Source organism: Gossypium hirsutum, chromosome D02 (genome assembly GCF_007990345.1).
Source record: "Gossypium hirsutum isolate 1008001.06 chromosome D02, Gossypium_hirsutum_v2.1, whole genome shotgun sequence".
In the NCBI taxonomy this organism is placed as follows: Eukaryota; Viridiplantae; Streptophyta; class Magnoliopsida; order Malvales; family Malvaceae; genus Gossypium; species Gossypium hirsutum.
In genome coordinates this window covers 66,240,680-66,264,421 of record NC_053438.1, presented here as the reverse complement: position 1 = coordinate 66,264,421, position 23,742 = coordinate 66,240,680, and the positions used below count along the sequence as shown (strand labels likewise).

General features: G+C 32.8%; 3 protein-coding genes across 3 annotated transcripts; 2 read left to right on the top strand and 1 right to left on the bottom strand.

Annotated features, from left to right (window-relative positions):
- Positions 1 to 576: 576 nt before the first annotated feature.
- Positions 577 to 11,182, top strand: LOC107909236 (cytochrome b6-f complex iron-sulfur subunit, chloroplastic). Its single transcript, XM_016836707.2, has 6 exons — positions 577 to 1,142; positions 1,249 to 1,490; positions 1,875 to 1,992; positions 2,308 to 2,490; positions 2,823 to 2,972; positions 11,054 to 11,182. The coding sequence occupies exons 1-5, from the start codon at positions 1,104 to 1,106 to the stop codon at positions 2,922 to 2,924; spliced, it is 684 nt and encodes a 227-aa protein (XP_016692196.1). The 5' UTR covers positions 577 to 1,103; the 3' UTR covers positions 2,925 to 2,972; positions 11,054 to 11,182.
- On the top strand, positions 8,915 to 11,182 carry LOC107909237 (cytochrome b6-f complex iron-sulfur subunit, chloroplastic). Its single transcript, XM_016836708.2, has 5 exons — positions 8,915 to 9,271; positions 9,373 to 9,614; positions 9,959 to 10,076; positions 10,389 to 10,571; positions 10,904 to 11,182. The coding sequence occupies exons 1-5, from the start codon at positions 9,233 to 9,235 to the stop codon at positions 11,003 to 11,005; spliced, it is 684 nt and encodes a 227-aa protein (XP_016692197.2). The 5' UTR covers positions 8,915 to 9,232; the 3' UTR covers positions 11,006 to 11,182.
- Positions 11,183 to 16,263: 5,081 nt separating this feature from the next.
- On the bottom strand, positions 16,264 to 18,537 carry LOC107909239 (uncharacterized GPI-anchored protein At4g28100). The gene is made up of 2 exons (XM_016836709.2): positions 17,505 to 18,537; positions 16,264 to 16,867 (listed from the first exon to the last, which is right to left on the bottom strand). Exons 1-2 carry the CDS (start codon positions 18,138 to 18,140, stop codon positions 16,526 to 16,528), a joined length of 978 nt encoding a protein of 325 aa, XP_016692198.2. The 5' UTR covers positions 18,141 to 18,537; the 3' UTR covers positions 16,264 to 16,525.
- Between the last annotated feature and the right edge of the window lie 5,205 nt (positions 18,538 to 23,742).

Here is a 23,742-nt window from a genome sequence, read left to right as displayed (position 1 = left end):
TATATATAAATATTAATAATAAATTATTTTTTTATATTCTTGCTAAAAAATTATAATATTTTTTAATATGAACATTATTTAAATGCATATTTTATAACATCATATTTAAAATTGACATTTTATTTTTTTAATACACTTTTTATTAAACACTTAAAATTTAAACCAAACTTTAAATAAATACTTTTACACAACACTCTTCAAAAACACTTCTAAAATGTAATGAGAAATTAACCCTTAGCATGAGACATGGTTCAAGGAGTGACAAACTGATCCTTATGGCACTATCCTCACCATACATATGCTCAACACCAAAGACAATTATGAATTATCTACTAAATTTAATATTTTTTAAACCACACTAAGTTGAATTAATTATACCATCAATTTGTCATCCCAACTATTCAATTAAAAAATTATTAAAATTTTGAGAAATTAAAATTTCGAGTTCAACAACTAAATTCAACCAATTCAAAATCCCATTCTAAATTAATAGATAGATCAATTTTTTTATCTAATTGACTGATCTGATTCGGTTCAAACAACATAGACCAAATTACCATTATTAATCATTGTTCTTAGCAATAATGAATACTGGGATTTTTTTCTCCACCCAAACTGGTCTCTGCTACACATAGAGAACTTAAAAAAAAAAAACCAGAACTGAAAAAGAATGGAAAAGGAAGGTGAGTGCAGGCCACATAAAAATGGGTGTTACAAAGAAGCAAACGCAGAGCAGATGAGAGAAACATAAAGCAAGGTGCGTGAAGGCCACGTAGAAATGGTGTTACAATGAAGCAAACGCAGAGCAGATGAGAGAAACATATACGCTACTTCGGCCCCTTTAGTTGGACCAGGACCCCAACTCACCTTGCAGTATGTGAAAGTCCTGAATTTTTGTGCGATTGGGCTAGGCCACTTGAAACGAAGAGCGAGAACCATTGTCCACATTCCACAAACATGTGGCTTATGTGGCAACCATAGCTTCATACGTGCCTTATCTTCTTGCTACGTTGATCGATAGAGCTTTGATCACTCATCTCCATAACAAGGGATGGAAAACACACGCCATCCGTCTCACCACTAAACCCCAACTATTGTTTATCATGGCTTCCTCAACTTTCTCCCCTGCAGCTCCTTCGCAGGTGTATCCCAAAACGCTCATTACTTTAAATTACTCTGTAAATTATTCCTTCAAGACTTTTTACTGAAGGTCTTTTTTTTGTTTGTGTGTGTTCTTGTATGAAACAGCTATGCTCCGGCAAGAGTGGCATGTTCTGCCCATCACAAGCGTTTCTTGTGAAACCAACGAGGACCCATTTGGTCAAAAACGAAAAGGGAATGAGGATCACATGCCAGGCCACTAGCATCCCCGCTGATAGAGTGCCAGACATGGGCAAGAGGCAGCTCATGAATCTGCTTCTGTTGGGAGCTATTTCACTCCCCTCAGGTTTCATGTTGGTTCCTTATGCAGCATTCTTTGTCCCATCTGGGTAACTTCTCCTCCTCTTTCCTTGTTCAGTTCCTAATCAAGTATCGAGATCTGAGGGTGCTAAATGATGCATCTAATTCTTATAGGCAGAACAACATGATCGTGGTTAATTATGACCACAAGCATGAAATTGGCCAAGTATTAAGTTATCTGCAATATGATGGTAGTAAATATAGAATTGGTCCTTTATTTTATCAATTATAAGCATGTTCTGAAACCATGGAAAAATAGTTGTTCAACTAACTGTCATCAAATATTAAAATTATAAACCATGTTATTTTCCCTAATTAAGTGGTTGATGAATTTTCATTTAAAAGATTTGGCTTTACTTGATAGGTTATCTCATTGTCGTTTATCACTGTTTGTATTAAACCTTTATTACCAGGGGACGGGGTACCGGTGGTGGCACCGTTGCCAAGGACGCAATCGGAAACGATGTAATTGCTGAAGAATGGCTCAAGACTCATGGCCCTGGGGACCGAACCCTGACTCAAGGATTGAAGGTAAGTACACATGGTGTTAATTACAGTTTGTTCTAATTGAATGTTTCAGACCATCCTAATAGCATTCAACATGAAATCTCGAAGAGCTCTGGTTTCCTCTAGGAAATTGTTTGCCATGTAAGTTCTTACAATGCAAAGTTTTGGCGGTCAACAGTGACTTATGAGCTATGCTTGCCATTGGTTGAGCTCAATCTTTTTTTATGTTTAGGTTATTTGTCTCTTGCTAATGTTAGGCATGAGAAGGCATTAACGAGAGCAGTAGCAGTAACTGCATTATGAAAGTTGATATTAAAAATGGATTTTGTTTATTTTCAGGGAGACCCAACCTACCTAGTGGTAGAGAAAGACAGAACTCTTGCAACATATGGTATAAATGCTGTGTGCACACACCTTGGGTGTGTTGTTCCGTGGAATCAAGCCGAGAACAAGTTCATATGCCCCTGCCATGGATCCCAATACAACGATCAAGGTAGAGTTGTGAGAGGACCTGCCCCCTTGGTGAGTCTGATTGACAGCTAAGTTATACATTTTTGGTTGTTTCACTCATCAACATTAGGAAAATCTCATCAGGCCATTAACCACTTGGAAATATAATGTAAATGCTCTTCTTTATTAAAGAATCTTAGAATAGGTAAATCCCTCATGATTCATTGCCAAACAAACACATATGCATTTAGTATTGTATTTAAAAGTTTAGGCATCCAAATTTTTTGTGCTCAGAGTATGTTTTTGTATCATTTTGTTATAGTTTCTTTTATATATGTATATATATATAATCTAATTGTTTATAATAATGAGTTAATGGGCAACTTTATTGTGTGATCGAACAGTCGTTGGCATTGGCACACGCTGGTGTTGAAGACGGGAAGGTAGTATTTGTTCCATGGGTGGAAACAGATTTCAGAACCGGTGATGCTCCATGGTGGTCTTAAATATCTCCACAACCATTGGCTCAGGCTGTTTGTTGGGTTATATTTGAGATTTATTCAGTCAGTATGTTTTGTAGCATTGCTAAACATAGGTTGCAAGACCCTATTTCCAAATTAGAATTGGTACAAGTATTCTTGTTCTACTAAAAATTTATATATAGGATAATTATTTGTTACATTAGTTGTGAAAAGTTGAGATTTTATCATGTGTTCTTAAATTTTATTTAAAAAAATTTTAAAAAGTAAATAAGACGTGGTAAAATCTCATTAGCTTCCCTTGTATTTACACTTTAATTCTTTGGTTTAATATCATTCAGCTTTATTTCATTTCACTTGTTAAAAATCATATCTTTGATATTTTTATTCAACTACCTTGTCGCCATTGTTGTGTTCTCCAAGCTTTTTCAAGAAAGCTTAAGTTTTATTCACCTTTCTTTGAATTTAAGTTACTGCACTTTTCATTTGAATATTTATTGTTTGTGTGTTTAGAGGTGAGTATGGATGGTTAAATCTTAGGTGGTTGGTTGATGGAAATGTTAGGTAGTTGATTTTTAAGTTTAAAGACTAAATCGAATAGAATTCAAAACTTAGGATTGATGGCCCTAAGGAAAAATTTAGATCAATGAGATCAAGAGGAGATCTTATCGAGCACCAATTCGATCGTCCCAAGTTAGTTTGGTGAGGTCGAGAGATAGGCTAGACTAATTTGCCTAATTTGGTAAATATGAGGCTGAAATGGAAAATTGAGCCAATTTAGGAGCATTAGCGATTTAGATCCTTGATTCAAAGGTTAACCAAGAATATGAAAATCAGCCAACACTTGTCTATTTTTGAATTTGCTAGTTTCGTAATTTGTATGATTTCCATCTTGGTGCTTTTCTGTTTTTAGATAATTAATTAGTTTAATTCACCTTCAATTATGATTTGTCGTAATATGACACTTTGTGAGTAGTTAGTTAGACTCCCAAATTACATGCTATAGATTAGAATCGCTTGGTCACAGAACTCTTTTAGGTTCGATCCTTGGAACACTCAGGTGTTCCATTGTAACACTGAAAATATTACAACTGACCTGTCATACTTACAGTACACTACACGTATATTGATTATTTTAGTGTTGATTCTTGATAACTCATTTGTGACTAAATGGGTTTATAATTAATAAGCAAAAAGATAAAACTTAATTATAAATCATTTGAGCATCAACTACAAATGAATTGCGTGTTTGAATAGAAATGAATAGAATGAACAAAAAAAGAGAATTGAGAAACATTCAGGAATGATTTTGGTTTTCTCTGAAATGGAGAAATAGAATCATTTGGAAATAAATGTAGGTTTCCAAAATTGGAAATGGAAATGGAAACTTGCAATCTTATATAGGATTACTTAAAAATGATGAAAGGATAAGTTTATGTTTTTGGACTGTTTTGAAGCCCGAAAATGAAAATAAATCATTTGGTCATCGTGAACATGTTGAGTTGTAACATATTGAACGAATTTCTCAAAATTTTATTAGGGGTAAAATCATCAAAATTTTATAGAGGGTAAAATTGTCAAAATTTTACTCAAGTAAAATTTGGGTGAGAAAATTATTTAATATGTAGGTATTAAAGTTTATTTTGGGAAATAGAAAATTTTAATCAAGTTAAATCATGTTACAGAGTACTGGGTCAAAAAGGCTCAGGAAGTACTCGTAATTGGACCCGATGTGGGAGAGGCCCAAAACCCCTCTTGTAAAGAGGTGTGACGGCAAAACCCTAATATCATTAACTAAGGTTGTCACTCCTTATATACTAGGATATCATTTTTCTAGTGGAAATAAACTTTTACAAATCTACAAGGGTTCTGCCTTCTCTTCCTATAAATAGATGACACCGATATAACTGTGAACACAACTTTTTAGAGATTGTTATTTTGCCAAAAAATAGAGAGAATTTATCCTCAACTTATAAGCATATTTTTCATAATTACAATTTTAACGGTTTCTATTAAAGAAAAGAGAATTTACATTTTCACCCCTAAAGGAAAACTTCTTCTACTTCTGCATTTTGATTCATTTGGTTCGAGCCCATACTCGAAGTAGTTCGTGGTACGAGAATAGCGGAGAAGATCGTTTGGTTGAAAGTCGGAAAACATCAAGGATCTGCTTATTCAAAAACACAGGTGTGAATTCTGCTAATGTTTATTGCTAAAAATATCACAAACCAAGTCGATTTTCAAAATTTTTATTTTTCACTGTGCAAGAAAATTATTTTCAAACCGAGATTTTTCCAACAATATAATCTAGCCTCCAAGTTTCGAGCAACATTAGGCGGATAGGACTCCTCTCGTTTGCAAACTCAACAAAGCCATTTATTGTTTACAACAAGCACCACGAAATTGGTTTCTCAAGGTTCAACAATTCCTTCAAAGACTTGGCTTTATCTCCTCCAAAGTCGATTCATTCCTATTCATTCTTCAACATAGGTTGGATGTTACTTATATTATAGTTTATGTTGATGATATATTACTCATTGGAAGCACGCCACAAATGCTTGATTTGATTGTTCAACAACTTTATCAACAATTCACCTTGAAAGATCTTGGCTTATTACAATATTTTCTTGGTATTGAGGTAAAAAAAATTGGCCAGGGACTTTTCCTTAATCAACAAAAATATACTGTTGACCTGCTTACCAAGGCAGCCATGACAGACTCCCAGCCAGTTCCTACTCCTATGATCGTGGGACACAAACTAACCAAAGATGATAAAGCACTCATTCCTGATCCTTCAGGCTATCGAAGCATAGTTGGATTGCTTCAATACCTATGTCATTCATGACCAAACATTTCATTCAGTGTTAACAAAGTGACACAATATACGCATGAACCACGAGAGCCTCATTGGATTGCCGTAAAAAGAATCCCGATACTTGAAACTCTAAACTACGAACTTATGTTTTCTCCAAGTGAATTACTTTCTCTGACTGCTTATTACGACGCTGACTAGGGTAGTGATGCTGATGACCGACGTTTCATATCTGGTTACTGTGTCTTTCTTGAATCTGACATCATTTATTGGAGGTCCCAAAAACAATGATCTGTTTCTAGATCTACAACCGAGGCAGAGTACGAAAGCCTTGTTGACACTGCATTTGAAATCATCTAGCTTTAGTCTTTGTTGAAAGATTTTGGTGTCACTTTACTCGATCCACCTAAAATTTGGTGTGATAATTCAAGCATTGTCACTATGGCAACTAATCTGATTCGCCATTCAAAGACCAAGCATGTTTATTTGGATCTCCATTTTGTGAGGAAAAGGTGTTTAATAACCAGTTTCATGTTGGTTAGGTCCTCGCTAAACATCAGTTAGCAGATGCTCTCACCAAACCAATCATTCAACAGTCTTTCCTTGAATTAAGAACTAAGCTACGAGTAGTTTCTAGCAATGATGCTCTATGTATGCTTTCTCAAAACAAGTCAAAAAACAGGGTGAATGTTAAATGAATAACCAAACATTCTGTCAAATGAGCTGGATGAATTTTATCATCATTGTGTGAGCTGGTTCTTATCCTCAAGGATGGATGACACGTTAGCTAGACTGTTACAACAAAAGAAAATTTGTACAAGTTGGTTAGGATATTATCAGCACCTATGTTCTATAAATGAGGTCATTCTCTTCTTGTTGTAATTAGTTTTTGAATGATTAATAGAGCTTAGCTCATATCGAGAAAGGCATTGAACAACGACAATAAGTGCAACAACGACGGAAAGAGGAAAAAGAAAATGTTAAAGAGACAAGAAAGTTTAGGATTTTATAAAAAAAATGTAATTAGTTAACAATTAGTAATGAATTTTAATTTAGTCATGTCAATTGTATTGTTTATTGTTTATTGTTTATTTTTTTTTCCTTTAAAATAAATTTTGGTATAATTATTTTCAAGTCTTATGACCTTTACTAATTAATTTTTTTGACAAATAGTGCCATGTGCCAGCATTGAATTGATCCACATGTCAAGTCATGTTAGATTTCAACACAGTTAAGGGAGGTATCACATTGATAAACGAAGTTAAAGTTCAGGTACTAAAACCAACTTTTTAAAAGTCCAGGTACCAGTATGGATGTGTAAATTTCGGGTAAAACCAAATTAATTCGGTCGGGGTCGGTTAATAATTTTTTGGAAGTTCAATTAATGGTTAATTCGGTTCGAAATCGGTCGGTTAACCAAATTAACCGAACTTAATAAATAATATTATAATACATAAGTATTCGGTCGGTTCGGTTAATTTTTTAGAAGTATAAATTAAATCAGTCGGTTAATTTTTTTATATGTTTTATACTTGCTTTAACCAAAAATAAAATATATATATAAATTTCGGTTAATTCGGTTAACTGACAGAATTGACCGAAAAAGTTTGATTTCGTTACTTTTTTTTGAAAAGAAATTCAGTTCAGTTAACAATTAAGGGTTTAAAAGGATTAATTCAGTTAATGGTAGTTCGGGACGGTTACTCGGTCGGTTAACCGATTGAACACCCTTAAGTACCAGGTACCACATTAGAAGATTTGTCAAAGTCCTGGTACCAAATATAAAATTATCTTAATAATATATACAACTATCCAAATAGGGGTGTGAAAAATTCGAGTAAAACCGAAAAAATTTGGTTAACCGACCGAATTTGGTTAATCGGTTAATTAACCGAATTTTTTCTGTCGGGGGTCGATTAATTATTTTTTAATTTTTCGGTTAACGTTTAATTCGGTTCGAAACCGATCGGTTAACCGAATTTTTTTGGTTTAACCGAAAAAATTAATAAATAAAATTATAATATATAAATAGGCCCACTATTCACCTAAACTCAATCCAAACCCAAGTATCCAACCCAACCCAATTACCCAACCCAACCCAATCATAAATATTACAAATAATTTAATAAATAAAAATAAAAATTTTATTCTTGTTAACTTATAATCTATTCGTTTGTTTATATTATTTGATTTTTTTAAATGCGTATATTTCTATTATATGTTAAATTTTTGTGCATGTTTTTTTTCTTGTAGGTTTAATGCAAATGCAGATCTTTTGGAGAGAAGAAATGGATACAAATAGAGAATATTAAAGACTTACATTTCAATTATGTGTTAATTTCAAGACTTATGTAATGTTAGTGATTCAAAGACTTATGTAATGTTTTTAATTATGTAGTGATTCAATTCGGTTAATTCGGGTAATTCGGTTAATTTTTAACTAAAAATAAAAAACATATAATTTTCGGTTAATTCGGTTAACCGACCGAATTAACTAAAAAAAGTTCGGCTTGGTTAATTTTATTGAAAATATTTCGGTTCGGTTAACGGTTAAAAATTTTGAAATGTTAGTTAATTCGGTTAATATTATTTCGGGTCGATTAACCGATTAAATACGGTTATATCCAAGTGATAATCCGGCAGACGTACATCTTCCGGACGGAAAAAAGTCCTAAAACAACAAATGTAATAAAAAAACATTATTTTAAAACTATCGTGTACTATAAAATAATCCAAAGATGTTGGGTCATTTTCTGTCATGACTCAATATAATTACCCCAACCGAAATCTAATGCCAACACAAGATAAAAGAGTCTTAACTCCTAATATAGACCAAACAACCAACTAATGTAGGCTGATTTTTTAAGTGAAGCAGGACACCCAATTTATAATTTACGTACCAATCCTTTTCACTCATGCTTTTCTTGCATATGTTGAAGCTACTTTCTTTATTAAGGACCCAAGGTTAGAGGTAGAGCTCATTGATTTTCAATTAATGGATACAAAAACATAATATGTTTCCTACATATAAAAATAAAATTTAATACATACCAATATGATTGGTATTATTATATTTGTATTAATTAAGATTTTGTCCACCCAAACTGGTCTCTGCTAAACATAGAGAACTTTAAAAAAGAAAAAAAAACAAGAACTGAAAAAGAATGAAAAAGGAAGGTGGGTGCAGGCCACATAGAAATGGTGTTACAATGAAGCAAACACAGTGCAGATGAGAGAAACATATACGCTACCTCGGCCCATTTAGTTAGACCAGGACCCCAACTCACCTTGCAGTATGTGAAAGTCCAGAAATTTTGTGCGATTGGGCTAGGCCACTTGCAAGGAAGAGCAAGAACCATTGTCCACATTCCACAAACATGTGCCTTATGTGGCAGCCATAGCTTCATACGTGCCTTATCTTCTTGCTACGGTAGGCGATAGAGCTTTGATCACTCATCTCCATAATAAGGGATGGAAAACACAAGCCATCCGTCTCACCACTAAACCCCAACTATTGTTTATCATGGCTTCCTCAACTCTCTCCCCTGCAGCTCCTTGGCAGGTGTATCCCAACACGTTTTGGTACTTCAAATTACTCTGTAAATTCTTCCTTCAAGACTTTTTACTGAAGGTCTTTTTTGTGTGTGTTCTTGTATGAAACAGCTATGCTCCGGCAAGAGTGGCATGTTCTGCCCATCACAAGCGTTTCTTGTGAAACCAACGAGGACCCATATGGTCAAAAACGAAAAGGGAATGAGGATCACATGCCAGGCCACTAGCATCCCTGCTGATAGAGTGCCAGACATGGGCAAGAGGCAGCTCATGAATCTGCTTCTGTTGGGGGCTATTTCACTCCCCTCAGGTTTCATGTTGGTTCCTTATGCAGCCTTCTTTGTCCCATCTGGGTAACTTCTCCTCCTCTTTCTAAATGATGCATCTAATTCTTATAGGCAGAACAACATGATCGTGGTTAATTATGACCACAAGCATGAAATTGGTCAAGTATTAAGTTATCTGCAATATGATGGTAGTAAATATAGAATTGGTCCTTTATTTTATCAATTATAAGCATGTTCTGAAACCATGGAAAAATAGTTGTTCAACTAACTGTCATCAAATATTAAAATTATAAACCATGTTATTTTCCCTAATTAAGTGGTTGATGAATTTTCATTTAAAAGATTTGGCTTTATTTGATAGGTTATCTCATTGTCGTTTATCACTGTTTGTATTAAACCTTTATTACCAGGGGACGGGGTACCGGTGGTGGCACCGTTGCCAAGGACGCAATCGGAAACGATGTAATTGCTGAAGAATGGCTCAAGACTCATGGCCCTGGGGACCGTACCCTGACTCAAGGATTGAAGGTAAGTACACATGTTAATTACAGTTTGTTCTAATTGAATGTTTCCGACCATCCTAAGAGCATTCAACATGAAATCTCGAAGAGCTCTGGTTTCCTCTAGGAAATTGTTTGCCATGTAAGTTCTTACAATGCAAAGTTTTGGCGGTCAACAGTGACTTATGAGCTATGCTTGCCATTGGTTGAGCTCAATCTTTTTTTATGTTTAGGTTATTTGTCTCTTGCTAATGTTAGGCATGAGAAAGCATGAACGAGAGCAGTAGCAGTAACTGCATTATGAAAGTTGATACTAAAAATGGATTTTGTTTACTTTCAGGGAGACCCAACCTACCTAGTCGTAGAGAAAGACAGAACTCTTGCAACATATGGTATAAATGCTGTATGCACACACCTTGGGTGTGTTGTTCCGTGGAATCAAGCCGAGAACAAGTTCATATGCCCCTGCCATGGATCCCAATACAACGATCAAGGTAGAGTTGTGAGAGGACCTGCCCCCTTGGTGAGTCTGATTGACAGCTAAGTTATACATTTTTGGTTGTTTCACTCATCAACATTAGGAAAATCTCATCAGGCCATTAACCACTTGGAAATATAATGTAAATGCTCTTCTTTATTAAAGAATCTTAGAATAGGTAAATCCCTCATGATTCATTGCCAAACAAACACATATGCATTTAGTATTGTATTTAAAAGTTTAGGCATCCAAATTTTTTGTGCTCAGAATATGTTTTTTTATCATTTTGTTATAGTTTCTTTTATATATGTATATATATATAATCTAATTGTTTATAATAAAGAGTTAACGGGCAACTTTATTGTGTGATCGAACAGTCGTTGGCATTGGCACACGCTGGTGTTGAAGACGGGAAGGTAGTATTTGTTCCATGGGTGGAAACAGATTTCAGAACCGGTGACGGTCCATGGTGGTCTTAAATATCTCCACAACCATTGGCTCAGGCTGTTTGTTGGGTTATATTTGAGATTTATTCAGCCAGTATGTTTTGTAGCGTTGCTAAACATCCTGTGCCGTACAGTTATCCTCTGTATACTGCAGTTTGTAGGTTGCAAGACCGTATTTCCAAATTAGAAATGGTACTAGTATTCTTGTCATATTCATGGAGGATAATTATTTAATACATTAGCAGTGGTCTTAAATTGTATTTAAAAGGTTAAAAAGAAAAAAATATGTGATAAAATCTCAATTTTGTGGAATGAAAACTTTTCACTATCTATATACTAATTTTAGAATAGGTGAATGTATATTAATAGACGAAGATATCTCTATCGTAGGGGTCGAATTAAATCAGCATTAAATCACTAATCACTATATTAGTAGAAAAAAATCAAATGAGAATTTCAACATAGTTAATACTATTAAAATAAAAAATCAAAGGGAGCAGCACCCTTTGGAAAGTGATAGTGCAAGGCGCAAAGCGACAACAGTAGACCCATAATCTTTTCGTTTGTAGAATTTTCCCCATAAAGAAATGATGTAAGGGCATCGTGTTTTGTAGCGTTGAATGTGTGATTAACATTGAATAGGCGACCAACATACTCAGCCCTTGGGATTCCCTTCTTGTTTATACAAATTGATTCCTCCAATTACGCGCACACTTCAAAACAAAACAATCTTGTTTAAAGAGCCCCCAAAAGGCATCACACCAGGCTGGCGCAAAAGGCCCTCTCTGATTCCGTAAATGCTGTAATATAATATATGTAAGTGAAACCATGGGAGAGTTGAGATGGATCTTAATAGGTCCATAGAATATGAAAAATCAATCATTGATTTCACTCTTGTAATTATTTTGGGACACCAAAATAATATATAACCGCAATAGTCTTGTTTATATTTAGATTTAATGTTTAAGATTGTTTATGCTTATATTTTATCTTGGATAACTTGTGAAATTGTTTCTAATAAAGTTTTTGACTTTTTAAAGTACTTATGTTTCTAATTAATATATTATCTAATTGTGTTTATATTTTATTTAGTGTTTGTGTTTTGGAGGTAAGCTTACGAATCAGAGACATAAATGTGTGATTGAAGTTTTTTTATTATTATTTTTTATATTTTAATAAATTAGTTATGTTTATATATTTTTTTCATAAACTTATGTTTTACCATTACTTTGTGTATAATAGAATATTTCAATTGCAAATATTCGTATTAAGATAATTAATTTTAGTATTTTTCTGTTTAGTTGGTGATTAATATTATTATGTGGATATTTTATTTAAACAAAACTATGTAAAAGAATTGGTTGTGCTAAATATTATTATGTGCAAGCGTTATTGTTTTAATATTTTTTTTTTGTTTTTTCAATTTTTTTGTGCTGATATATTGAAATGACTTCATTGATTAGAGTAATCGATCACACTGTGATGATGATTAATGTGCCAGTAACAAAAATTGTTAGTTGCTAATCATAGTATTTTTTATTAATTTCAATGCCATTAATATTTAAATTGGCATATTTAACTAATACCATAATTGGTTAAGGATAAGGTGAGTACTGTTGAAAAAAATTCGGTTTGAAAACAATTTTTTGTCACAATAGAAAAATAAAAAATTGAAAACTGAGTCGGTTTGTGATATTTATAGCTATAAACATTTTGTGAAAAGTACATGTGCTTTGTGCGAAACGAATCCTTGTCGTTCCCGACTTTCAACCAAACAGCCTTCTCCGCTATTCTCGTATCACGAATCACTTTGAGTATAGGTTCGAACAATCACGAATCAGACACAAAATCAGAAATAATTTTCTTACTTTTTGTAGGAAGATAAATCTCTCTTTATAGAAACTAGTAGAATTGTTATTCCCAGAAAATAGAATTTATATTTAGAAATAAATTCTCACTATTTTATGGAAGAATAATAATATCTCAAAGTTGTGTATAACTTGTGTATTTTTTAGCCCTACCAGTGCAATCTATTTATAGGGAGAGATTGGATAATCCTGGTTGAATTAGTAGAATACAAATAATATTTATCTGATAGAAAAATAAGTTCCCTAGTTCTATTAGGAGAGAGGGGTCGCTAACCCTAATTAATTATACTAGGGCTGCCACCCCTCATACTTATTATGAGGGGTTTTGGACCTCTTTTGTATTGGGTTCAATTACATGTGCTTTCTAGACTTTTAACCCAACACTTTATAATTTAATTTAACTCAGCACATATTTTTCTATTTCCCAAAATAAATATTTAAAAATTTGATTTTTCAATTAAATAATTTTCTCAACCCAATTCTAATTCTGTTAAACTCATGACAACTTTACCATAAAAATTTTTATAAGAAAATATATTTAATTTCCATATCCAAGGGATTCACAATGACTAATTAATTTAATTCTATTTTCAAACTTCAATTATTTGATTAAATAATGATTCAAAAAACTTAAATTAATTCTCAAGTCATTTCTATAGTGAGAAACCACGTTCATTTCCAAATGTAACTCAACTCTCTAACTTTATCATTTCTATTCATGTGTGTTCATTTGATTCTAAAAGCAATTCATTTCTCATTTCATCGAGCTAGTGAAGGAATTGATTGGACATATGTAATTAGGGCTCAAATTATTTAATTAAGTTTAGCTTTTCGCCTATTAATTATAAACTCATTAAGTCATGAAGGCATTCCACTATAGCATTGTGACCGAGCTCTCCACAATTACATACCATTACGAAAGTTACTCGATCAGTGCTCGTCCAATGACCTTGCTATAAGTGTGTTACCCTCATAGGATATTCTTAATCTCTTTAAGATAAATTCGTTCTCCCAATATGATCTTATTTTGTCTCATGGTAATTATTACATTTTCTTTCATGAAAAATTAATTACTATCGAATAGTAATTGAGTTATTTATCACAAAGACAAACGACTCATAGTCACATTTACTTTTCATCTATCATGTAATGCCAATGAAAGGATATCATTTTTCTATTTCTTGGGTTATTAATTTCACTATTGTTAATGATGCTACATACTATAGAAGTTGTATACCTAATGCACCAGCTTTCGATTCCTAATTTATTTGAACCCAAGTTTTTACTTACAATAAAGTATACGAGTCACACATACATAATTCATTATCTACTCAAGATTGAGATATGCCACATCATTAACATCACAAGTGAATAAATCCATAAACGGATTCAATATCTATTTTACTTGGGTTATGTTTGATGTATTGTCAGTCCAGTTAATCAATTTATGTCTCTATCTTTTAATAGTCATCTATTTCGATACTCAAGACAAAACATCTCCCTAATTGGACTTGATAGATGTCATATAAGTTTTTCAATTGGTTTGCTCATTTTTTATTATACTAAGGACATGTTTAGGTTCATCTACTAATATAAGTTGTTTTTCCATATTACGATCCGACCACATAGCACCACTTAGTATTAGTTAAACATTAGATAACTAGTGAGCTAATATTTTCTTCCATTTTATTTTTCGTGTAAAAACCATTGAAGACAATATAGAAAGGGTATTGATGTAATTTATAGATAATTTTATTAAACCAATCTATTCGAGAAAATACAAGTATACAAACGAATATACTACACTTAAGACACCAAACCCAACAACCTGCATATGAGTACCCAGTTCGGACCCCAAACATAATCACAACCTAAGTATGAGTCTCCAGGTACATCAATATCCCAAGCAAGTTCTTACCATCTGAGGTCATCAATGATGGATGAGTTCTTTAGCTTTGCACCTCAGTACTCCACATCTCTTGGTCAAACCTTTGGGACATATAATTTTTTTATTTACTTTTATACACCCCAAGGTTCATTGATGGATGATAAGAATGCAGGTTTGAGAGAGTAACATTATGTCACTCCATAATCACGCGATTCTACTCACCCAACATTCAAATCAAAGTAAAACAATACCTAAGATTGCCTATCCAAAGATGCTCTTAGAACCTCTGTATATGAATCATGAACTCCATATTGTTGATTTAAAGGAGTGACATTTTGTATCGACTCAACATCCGCTAACTCAACGAACAACTCAACTGGTTCAAGGTTACCAAGTGAACAATACAGTGTAGTCATAGGCTCCACATCATCATCCTCTACAAGTTGCATCTCCTTCTATTTGCACGGAGTTGATGAAATTGAAAATTTGTAGAATTGTCTGAACATCTTCCTCCCACAACATCGAGCAATTTTTACACTAATATTTTGTTTGATTTCATCAAGTTTTACACTCTTGTTAAACATCATTCTTATTTGATGACACGATTCAAATACACAACAAACTTTCATATGACAAATTACTCCTATCAGAATGGACGTATATGAAGAATTGGTTATTCATCTTTTATATGAAATCTGTAAAATAAATTAAAAATAAAATGCTATTAAAACAAGTCATACTATTATAAAACAATAAAAAACATTTTATCAAATAATGTAATATGCATCTCTTATTAGAAATTATTATCAATATATAATCACATAATAACATAAGAGAAATAAAATGAAATTACATAAAAATAATAATTACAAATTAACCTTATCAATTCAAACTTGATTTCTGAAGTCCAAAAAAATTTTTTATTTATGAAATGAAATTTTTTTTTATCTTCAATCTTGATTTCTTATAACTATAGGGATCTAAGTTTGAGACTTGTGCCATTGTTTCGAACTTAAAATTTCTCTCTAACAATTCAATTTTTATCTCATTTTGCTTCGAAATTGATAAACAACAATAGATTTGTTTTTTTGAATACAAATTTGGTCCCACCATATTATCAGACGACATCCTCCCCCAATGTAACTACTTAGTCACAATGCCCCAACATTTTTTATATATAATTTAAATATGTCAGGCGACGTCAATTTAAAAAAATAAATTTTTTATATTCTTACAATATTTAAAGAAAAGTCGTAGCAACACTACTTAAAAAATAATTCTTTTTCCGCTTAAAATGATTGGACAGTGACAAATTGCTTTTGGGGCTAGTATCGTCTAACATATTAACACTACCTAAATTTATTGTAAAAAATATACTGTTTTCTTAAAATTTATTGTAAAAGACATGCTATTTAAAATTTTTTTGTATTATTTATGTAAAAAACCAAAATATATGTAAGCGAAGAAAAAAAAAAAAAGGGCGAATTGAAGGAATAATGATGAAGCTGTCGTATGAAGAAATTGGCAGGCAAAAGTTGAATAATTGTAACTACACATTAATAGAAGACTGTTCTTTGTTCTCGACCTCGACTTCCTCAGTTACATAATGTCAAACAAATCTGAAAACAAGCTGAAATGTACAATGGACAAGAAGACAAAACGACCCCGCATTAGCCCGTTTCTCACTGTCTGTTACCTAACAAAGCTTCACGTGAATCCCCGACAGTCTCAGATGACTACCAAAAAAATATAGTAAGAGGCAGCAACCGGCAAAAACCACATTGTCACCCACCGCCGCTACCCAAATAGTAAACCCAAAATGATAGGGGGCAGAACCGGGAACGTAAAAGACGCCCACGACGGTGGTGACTTTGGTGAGGACGACTGAGCCTTCTCGAACTGAAGAGAATCAACTGCTAAGGGCATGTTCTCTTGATCAGGGCTGCACTTAGACTCGTGAGGGTGCGCACTGTACATTATGGCCCTCAGCACGGCTGAAACGGTAGGTATGTAGGCCGTTTTGTTGCGTGCAAGAAGCCATGTCAGCCCCATGAGCTGGCAGTCTCGGTTGAACATCTTGCTGGCTCTGTCGGTGGTGCTCTTGTCTTGCGTTCCGTTCTTGTTGTATCCCCCTTTGAGCTGAAATTCCCAACCACAAATAAGGGTGTTTTAGAGATTTAGTTGAACTGAAAACTAAGAACTCAGGTCAGGACTACACCATCATAGCAGCTAAGTTGGTGCATGGAAGGGGAAAGGTAACGGGGAAGGAAATCTTGGCCAAACGTCTATTTGTATGCAATGAAAAAGGATACTAGCCCTCATCGATGCACATGACAATGTCACTTTCTTGGGTCTACCAGAATGGCCTTGATTCCTTCCATAAAAATAGCAAAAAGTAGACCCTCTTTACCCTAAAACAGTCCCACCTTCAAACAACCACTCCTCCATCAGTGGCCATCACCAATCTACAATTAAAAACTAACCTCAAAGTTTTGGGTTGTGAAAGTTAATTGCAAAGTAGAGATTTTTATAGAGCAATCCTTTTTATATTGACCTTATTAAATGCATTTGCATTACTTTTAACATTAGAAATCTGCGAGAGCAAGTATATTCTGATGAGGCAGAACGAGTTTTAAGACAACATTCCTAGAGAAAAGATGAAAAGATTAGAGCTGGAATTAATGCATTTCGCATGAAGGGATTGTCGGACTCATTAACTACTACGCAGCCTATATAAGGACCCAAGAAGAGGGAATAAGTTCCATTAATGAGTTACCTTTTGGAGAGCACCAAGGCATTTGGTACACCCAGCATAAGTAGAGTTCCTGCAATTCTTCTCCAAATTTTTCACAGCAGCAGTGGGTGTTGCATTTCGGTGGTGGCCGGAAACGTTAAACGCAGCTGGGCAACTCAAGGAACTAATCTGGTGAAGCCTTATCCCACAAAAACATAAAATCGCATCGCAACTGGCGTTTGGTTGAGGAATCCTCACACGCTTACTTAACAACGAGTCTTGTAACGAGTTCACACACTTTTGCGAATCGTCCGGCCTCATGGGCTGCTCCGGCAACTCCGATTCCGCTGGAGCAGGAGCCGTGACCTCCAAAGCATACCTGGCGTGAGCTGCAAACAGCCACGCTGCTAAGACGGGACAGCAGCGGCCTCTGTCCAGGTTGTGGCCACAGGCGTCGTTGACACCGCCGAATAGCTCGGCTGACAAGTCAAGCCGGCAAATTTGAGCTTGGGTTTGAGCAGGGAATGCGGGGACCGTGTTTGGGGATGAGTAGCCTCCAGGCTTTAACGGCTCATCGGAACCGGGAACCGGTTGAGCTAGGAAACCGGCGAGAGAATGAGGGAAGAAAGTGAAAGAAAATAATAGAAAAAAGGTGGAAACGAGGGGAAAAGCAACCATGTTATTTTTATCCGGTTGGTTTTACGTCTAATGATGAGGTTTTGTTTTACCTTTTAGACACTTCTTTTCAAAGGAAAAGGGAAGGTGGGAATGGGAGTTAGAAGGGAGACGACCTTGAAACTGGTTCGATAATGATGATTCCCTTTTCACATAGGAGAAGAAAAAGGGAAAGAGATATGTAAAAAGGTAGTGGTGCTTTGTGCCTTGTTCAGGCCTAACATTTCAAAATAATAATAAGTTGTAAACTATAAGCAGCCTATAGAAAAAGAAGAAAAAATGGAAGCGAGTGAGAGAGAGGGAGTGAGAATGGAGATGAGATTGGGATTGGGTGTCTCTTCGCTCTCTCTCTCGCTCTATGTGGTGTTTAATCAGGAATTCTGGAGCTTCTTTTTACCTTTATCTTCAAAGAAAATAAGATAGAGAGAGGATAATAGCTTAGCTTCAGAGAATTTTCCATTTCTTAATTCATCTTAAGAAATTGATTAGTAAAAACATGAGGATTATTCAATTATATTAAATAAGTTATTAAATTATTCTTTCACTTGTATGGATTTCTTTTTATTTTTATTTTTAATTAAATTTTTTAAACAATCAATAATATCACATCAACTAAGATATTTGGTTGGTTCGAGTCGGGCCTAATGTTGGCTTAGATTTTTTCAATTCTAACTTAAATCTGGTGCAAAGAATATTTAAAATATATTGATCATAAAAAACTTGTATTAATATATTAATTTGTTTAAAAAAAACTTCATAAATTTTAATGACAATGTTTATTTTATTAACACATTAGATCTAGGTTTTCCATTCAATATATATATCCAATGTGTTTTAAACATACTTTAAGTTGGAGTTGAGTTAACAATTGGACTTCAACTAAAAAAACAAAACTTAATTGATGCAATTCTAAGACTTTGAAAACTATTATAGCATTGGTTGTATTCTATTAGTACAATTTTATAATTTTTTTGGTCGAAATCAAGGTATGTACCATTGGTAAAAGTGACTAATCCTCTTTCCCTAGGTGCTTTCTAAAAAAATAAACAACTAGCCATAAAATGTACTGCATTCTCATGGACGAGGATTGAACTCCTAATTTGATAGTTAGGATGAGATGAGCAACCACCATAACATACCTCTTAGTTGTACCTTTCTATAATTAATAAAATCCATTTGCTGAGAAAATATTGTAACAATTTTAAAAATATAAAGATGAAATTCGAATTTGTTTGCTTGTTTTTCATTTGAGCTCTTAAATTGAAGGCTTTTAGAATCAAGTTGGTAATTAAAGTGGTTAATACAATAATTGATTGGTCTAATTGGTTCGATTAAATAAATTCTTAAAAAATTTACAAAAATAATAAATTAAAAAATTGATTCAATTGTGAATTCAATCTATGATATGATGTAACTAATTTGATGCCTCTCTTCTCTTCTGTGCAATCCCTCAATCAACTGTGGATGTAATGATTCATTAAAACTACTAAATGCTTATTTTAATAAGGAAATTGGCCGTACTAAATCCAAGTTTTAATGGGAAAACATTTAGAAACAAAAGAGAGAGGTTAGGAGAGAGTGAGATGCGGAATGCCCTACTTTTGAACTCTCTATTTCTTCAGGCCCCATACCCTACTTTTGATATGACGCCAAATGCCTCCACTCCCTCTCTCTGTCCTACTTGTTACTATATTTTGAAATCTAGTACTTTATCAACTAATCACATTTTAACTCTTTAACTTTGTAATTTGTATTTAGGTATAATTTTAGTTTCGCCTAAGTTTTTATTATAATATTGTAATAACAAATATGGTTTTTGTACCATCAAGTTTTTTGAGCTCAATAATCTTTAAAAAAAAATACACTAGACTTAATCGTAACATTCATGAATGTGGAATTTCATAAAAATAAATCTAAATAATTATATTTAATTTTGATTGATGAAAATTTTCATCCTAATTAATAACACTCATAATTTTTTTTTCAAGTATGAAAAATCTAACCCTGATTAATATGCATTGAATCTCACCTCCTTCATTTTTTTCATACAATAAAAAAATCTACTCCCATTAAGCTAATTTCTCAACCCTTCCAAATTCTTACTTTTTACCTTTAATTTGGGTTATGTTGTTTTACGTGCCATAAACATGGTAATTTTTTTAACCTACTATTAGTTTTAGTATTAATATTTTAGATTGTAACAAATGTTTGATGATTTTTTTTTATTTCATTTTATTTATTACCATGTGGAATGAAATATTTGATGATTGTAACAAATGTTGATGTCAAATAAGTCCGGAAATCCATAACCATTGCATGTATTTGCCTTTTCTTGGATGCCATAATCTTGTTCCCACACGCACCTAGTAGCCTATGCTATTGGAATTCATGTACATGGCATTTACAAGGGTGATAACTTAAACAATTGTTGTAGATGTCATTTATAGAGATGATCTCTTCCCATCCATTCTCATTTTCACTAACCCAAAAGGTAAGAAAATATTTATATTTAATATTTTATAACATATGCTAAGTTTTACAACATTGTTGTAAAAGTGAAAATAATTTTTTATTGTTTTTTTTTTAAATTTTCACGTATTTTTATTTTTATATTTTTAAAAAAAATTCAACTAAATATGTCTTCTTCTATATTTTTCAATACCAAATAGTTTTTTGCAATAAATGAATTTAAAATTGTGAATAAAAATATTTTCAAAATTTATCAAATGGATTAAATTTCAAATTATTGATAATTAGAGACCAGCATTAAAAAGAAGAAGAAGAATTAACACCTTTTCTAAATTATTGATAACATATTAGAGCTTTGTTTATTGATGGAGTCATCATTAACGTATTAGACTCTAATGGAAGTTTAAGATAGCTACCACAAGGGATTACTTGCCACCATGTCAATTAGTGGGTGGGTTTGCCTTTTTCTTTATTTTTAATTTTTCTGGTCAGCCTAACATTTGTCACATTTCCCTTTTTTTATTGTTTCTACTTTAATTGTCTACTTTTTCCTAAAAACCCACTTTATTAGTTTACTAAATTTTCTAAAATACCAACTAAATATTAAATAAAAACAATAATTTAATTGCCAACTAAACCTACTGTGAAGGCATGGGATGTAAACAAAAGGGGCCGCCAGTCCGTCAATGAAGACGATGATATATATACTCAAATCAAAATAGAAGAAACTTCCGCATCTCTTCCTCTCTTAATTAATTAAACCATACATTTCTTTAATTAAGTTTTTGTAGAAAGTTGGAATGAGTTCACTTTGTTAATACTCAAAAGTGTTGACATGAAGCGGTTCACAAAGACAGTACGCTCTCTCTGTATAAACTATTAGTTTTTCAGGAGATCGATTGGAAGTCTCTGTTTATCCTCCTCTGCTGGAAGATCTGGAAACAAACTAAAATGTTTCTTTTAGTGTAGCTCACATTCTTCAAACTTCATGGTGTTGGGCAAAATCACTCAAGATTTTGTCTGGGAGACCTGTTGAAAATACTATATGACAGAATGGGGATTGAAAATGGATTCCACCTCCTTCGAGATCCATTAAGTTGAATACTGACAGTGCTCGTAATCCGGTTTCTAGGTTAGCCGCACCGATAGTAGTGACGAGAGATGCACATGATAATTGGGTATGTGGGATAGGTAGAAATATCGACAGGTAAGGTGTTGAGCAAGCGGAGTTATAGACAATTTATGATGATCTTATTATAGCGTGAGATGCTAAATGGAGAGATGTTGTTGAAACAGATTGTGCAGATTGTGCACTTGTTATTAAAGGTATTTAAAAGGGTATTTACACATAGACTTGGTTCTAAGAATTCGGGAGTTATGTAGTCGAGAATGGAAAATTAGTTTTGAGCAAATTCCAAGAGAAGTGAATTATGCCGCTCACTTGTTGGCTAAAATGATGAAGGATTTCTCGGTTGATGCCCAAAATTTTCATATAGCTCATTATTTGGTCATTCACGAGTTAAGAATGGACCGCATGTTTAAATTTTTTATTCTTATCTCAAATTGTTAGTCAAATAATCCATTTTCTTATTACAAAAATAAAAGGGTAAATTAAACTTTGATCAACATTATGTTTAGGCCATCCAATTTATTTTAATTACATAATAGTTATTAAGTTATTAAATTGTTAAAATTTTATTTATCTCTAATAAAATAATGACGTGGCATATTAATTTAAAGGGCTAATAATCAATTTGGTCCCTAAAATATGAATATAATATTTTTTGATATTTTTTATTATTTATTAATAATTATTCTAAAAATATTTTTTAAAATATTAAGAATAAATTATAAATAATAATTATAAAATTAAGTAAAAAATTATATTAATATTAAATAAATAAAACCGTCCCCTCCCCACGCCGTCCCATTAGAATACTTATATGAAAAAATTAATAGAAAAGGAAAATTTTTTTTATTTTAGTCCTTGGAATATGTATGAGAATCTCAAATGAGCATGTCACTTATCAATTTAGGTTTACGATGCTGCCATGTTTGATTTTAACATCATTGTCACCTCAAATTGTCAACCACAATGTTAGTTTAGAATTTGCATGCACAATTCATATTAATTTGATAATAATTTTATATTATTTCAGGAAAAAAGAGAACTGAAAATTCCAGAGAAAAGAGAGAGAGCACTGTTTTAATTTTATACTCAGAATATGTGGTGTAGTGTGGGAGATGGGAAAGCAGAAAAGACGAAAAGAGCGGGAAATACGGTGTGGGAAGAGGCAAAAGCATCCCATGGATATTGACGTCTCTCTGTTCATCTCCTTTTACCCAACATTATCTGCGTGACTTGTGCTTCCTTCTTCCCACTCCTCTTTTAACTCTTTCTCCCACACAACACTTTGGAATAAATTAAAATAAACTCACATGGACTGACTGTATGTTAATCTTTTTGTTAAGAAGAAATACACTACAACACAAATGTCCAATTAAGTGTACCTCAACAACTACCTCTCAACTTAATCTTCCTTGTCCTTTTACCATATTTCGGCTATTTTATTTATCTAATCTAAAAAAAATTAATATTTATAAAAATGACATTAGTTCAAAAACATTCACCCAAATAACTTAAAATAAATAATAAAATTGGATTATAAGAACTAGATGGCTGGCATCCATGTATTTTTTTTAAAAAAATTTGTATTTGATTAAAAAAATATTTTTTTGGGGAGTGTGGTGCCAGCCAACAAATGGCCAAAATCACTCAACAAAAGAGATTGGGAATATTGCAACATAACCCTTTGTTGTTTTCCATCTTTTTTTTATTTCCCAAATTTAATTTCAAATTTAATGTTTTTTAAAATTTTAATAATAATGTGAGTGATGCAATAATAACTAAAAAAACATGATAAGTAGTTCAATATTGTTTTAAAATATAAAATATGTAATTAAACTTGGGAAATAAAAAAATGAGAAAACAATGAGGGGTATGTTTTTTTAAAAAATTAATAATAATGTGAGTGATGCAATAATAATTAAAAAATATGATAAGTATTTCAATATTATTTTAAAATATAAAATATGTAATTAAATTTGAGAAAACAAAGAGGAGTTATGTTGCAAT

Bases quoted from the DNA above. Each gene is read 5' to 3' on its own strand.
- LOC107909237 (XM_016836708.2), top strand. From the start codon at position 9,233: ATGGCTTCCTCAACTCTCTCCCCTGCAGCTCCTTGGCAG. The intron at 9,272-9,372 runs GTGTATCCCAAC...TGTATGAAACAG, and splicing joins CCCCTGCAGCTCCTTGGCAG to CTATGCTCCGGCAAGAGTGG. The intron at 9,615-9,958 runs GTAACTTCTCCT...CTTTATTACCAG, and splicing joins GCCTTCTTTGTCCCATCTGG to GGGACGGGGTACCGGTGGTG.
- LOC107909236 (XM_016836707.2), top strand. From the start codon at position 1,104: ATGGCTTCCTCAACTTTCTCCCCTGCAGCTCCTTCGCAG. The intron at 1,491-1,874 runs GTAACTTCTCCT...CTTTATTACCAG, and splicing joins GCATTCTTTGTCCCATCTGG to GGGACGGGGTACCGGTGGTG. The intron at 1,993-2,307 runs GTAAGTACACAT...GTTTATTTTCAG, and splicing joins CCCTGACTCAAGGATTGAAG to GGAGACCCAACCTACCTAGT.
- LOC107909239 (XM_016836709.2), bottom strand. From the start codon at position 18,140: ATGGTTGCTTTTCCCCTCGTTTCCACCTTTTTTCTATTATTTTCTTTC. The intron at 16,868-17,504 runs GTAACTCATTAA...TGGGAATTTCAG, and splicing joins GCCTTGGTGCTCTCCAAAAG to CTCAAAGGGGGATACAACAA.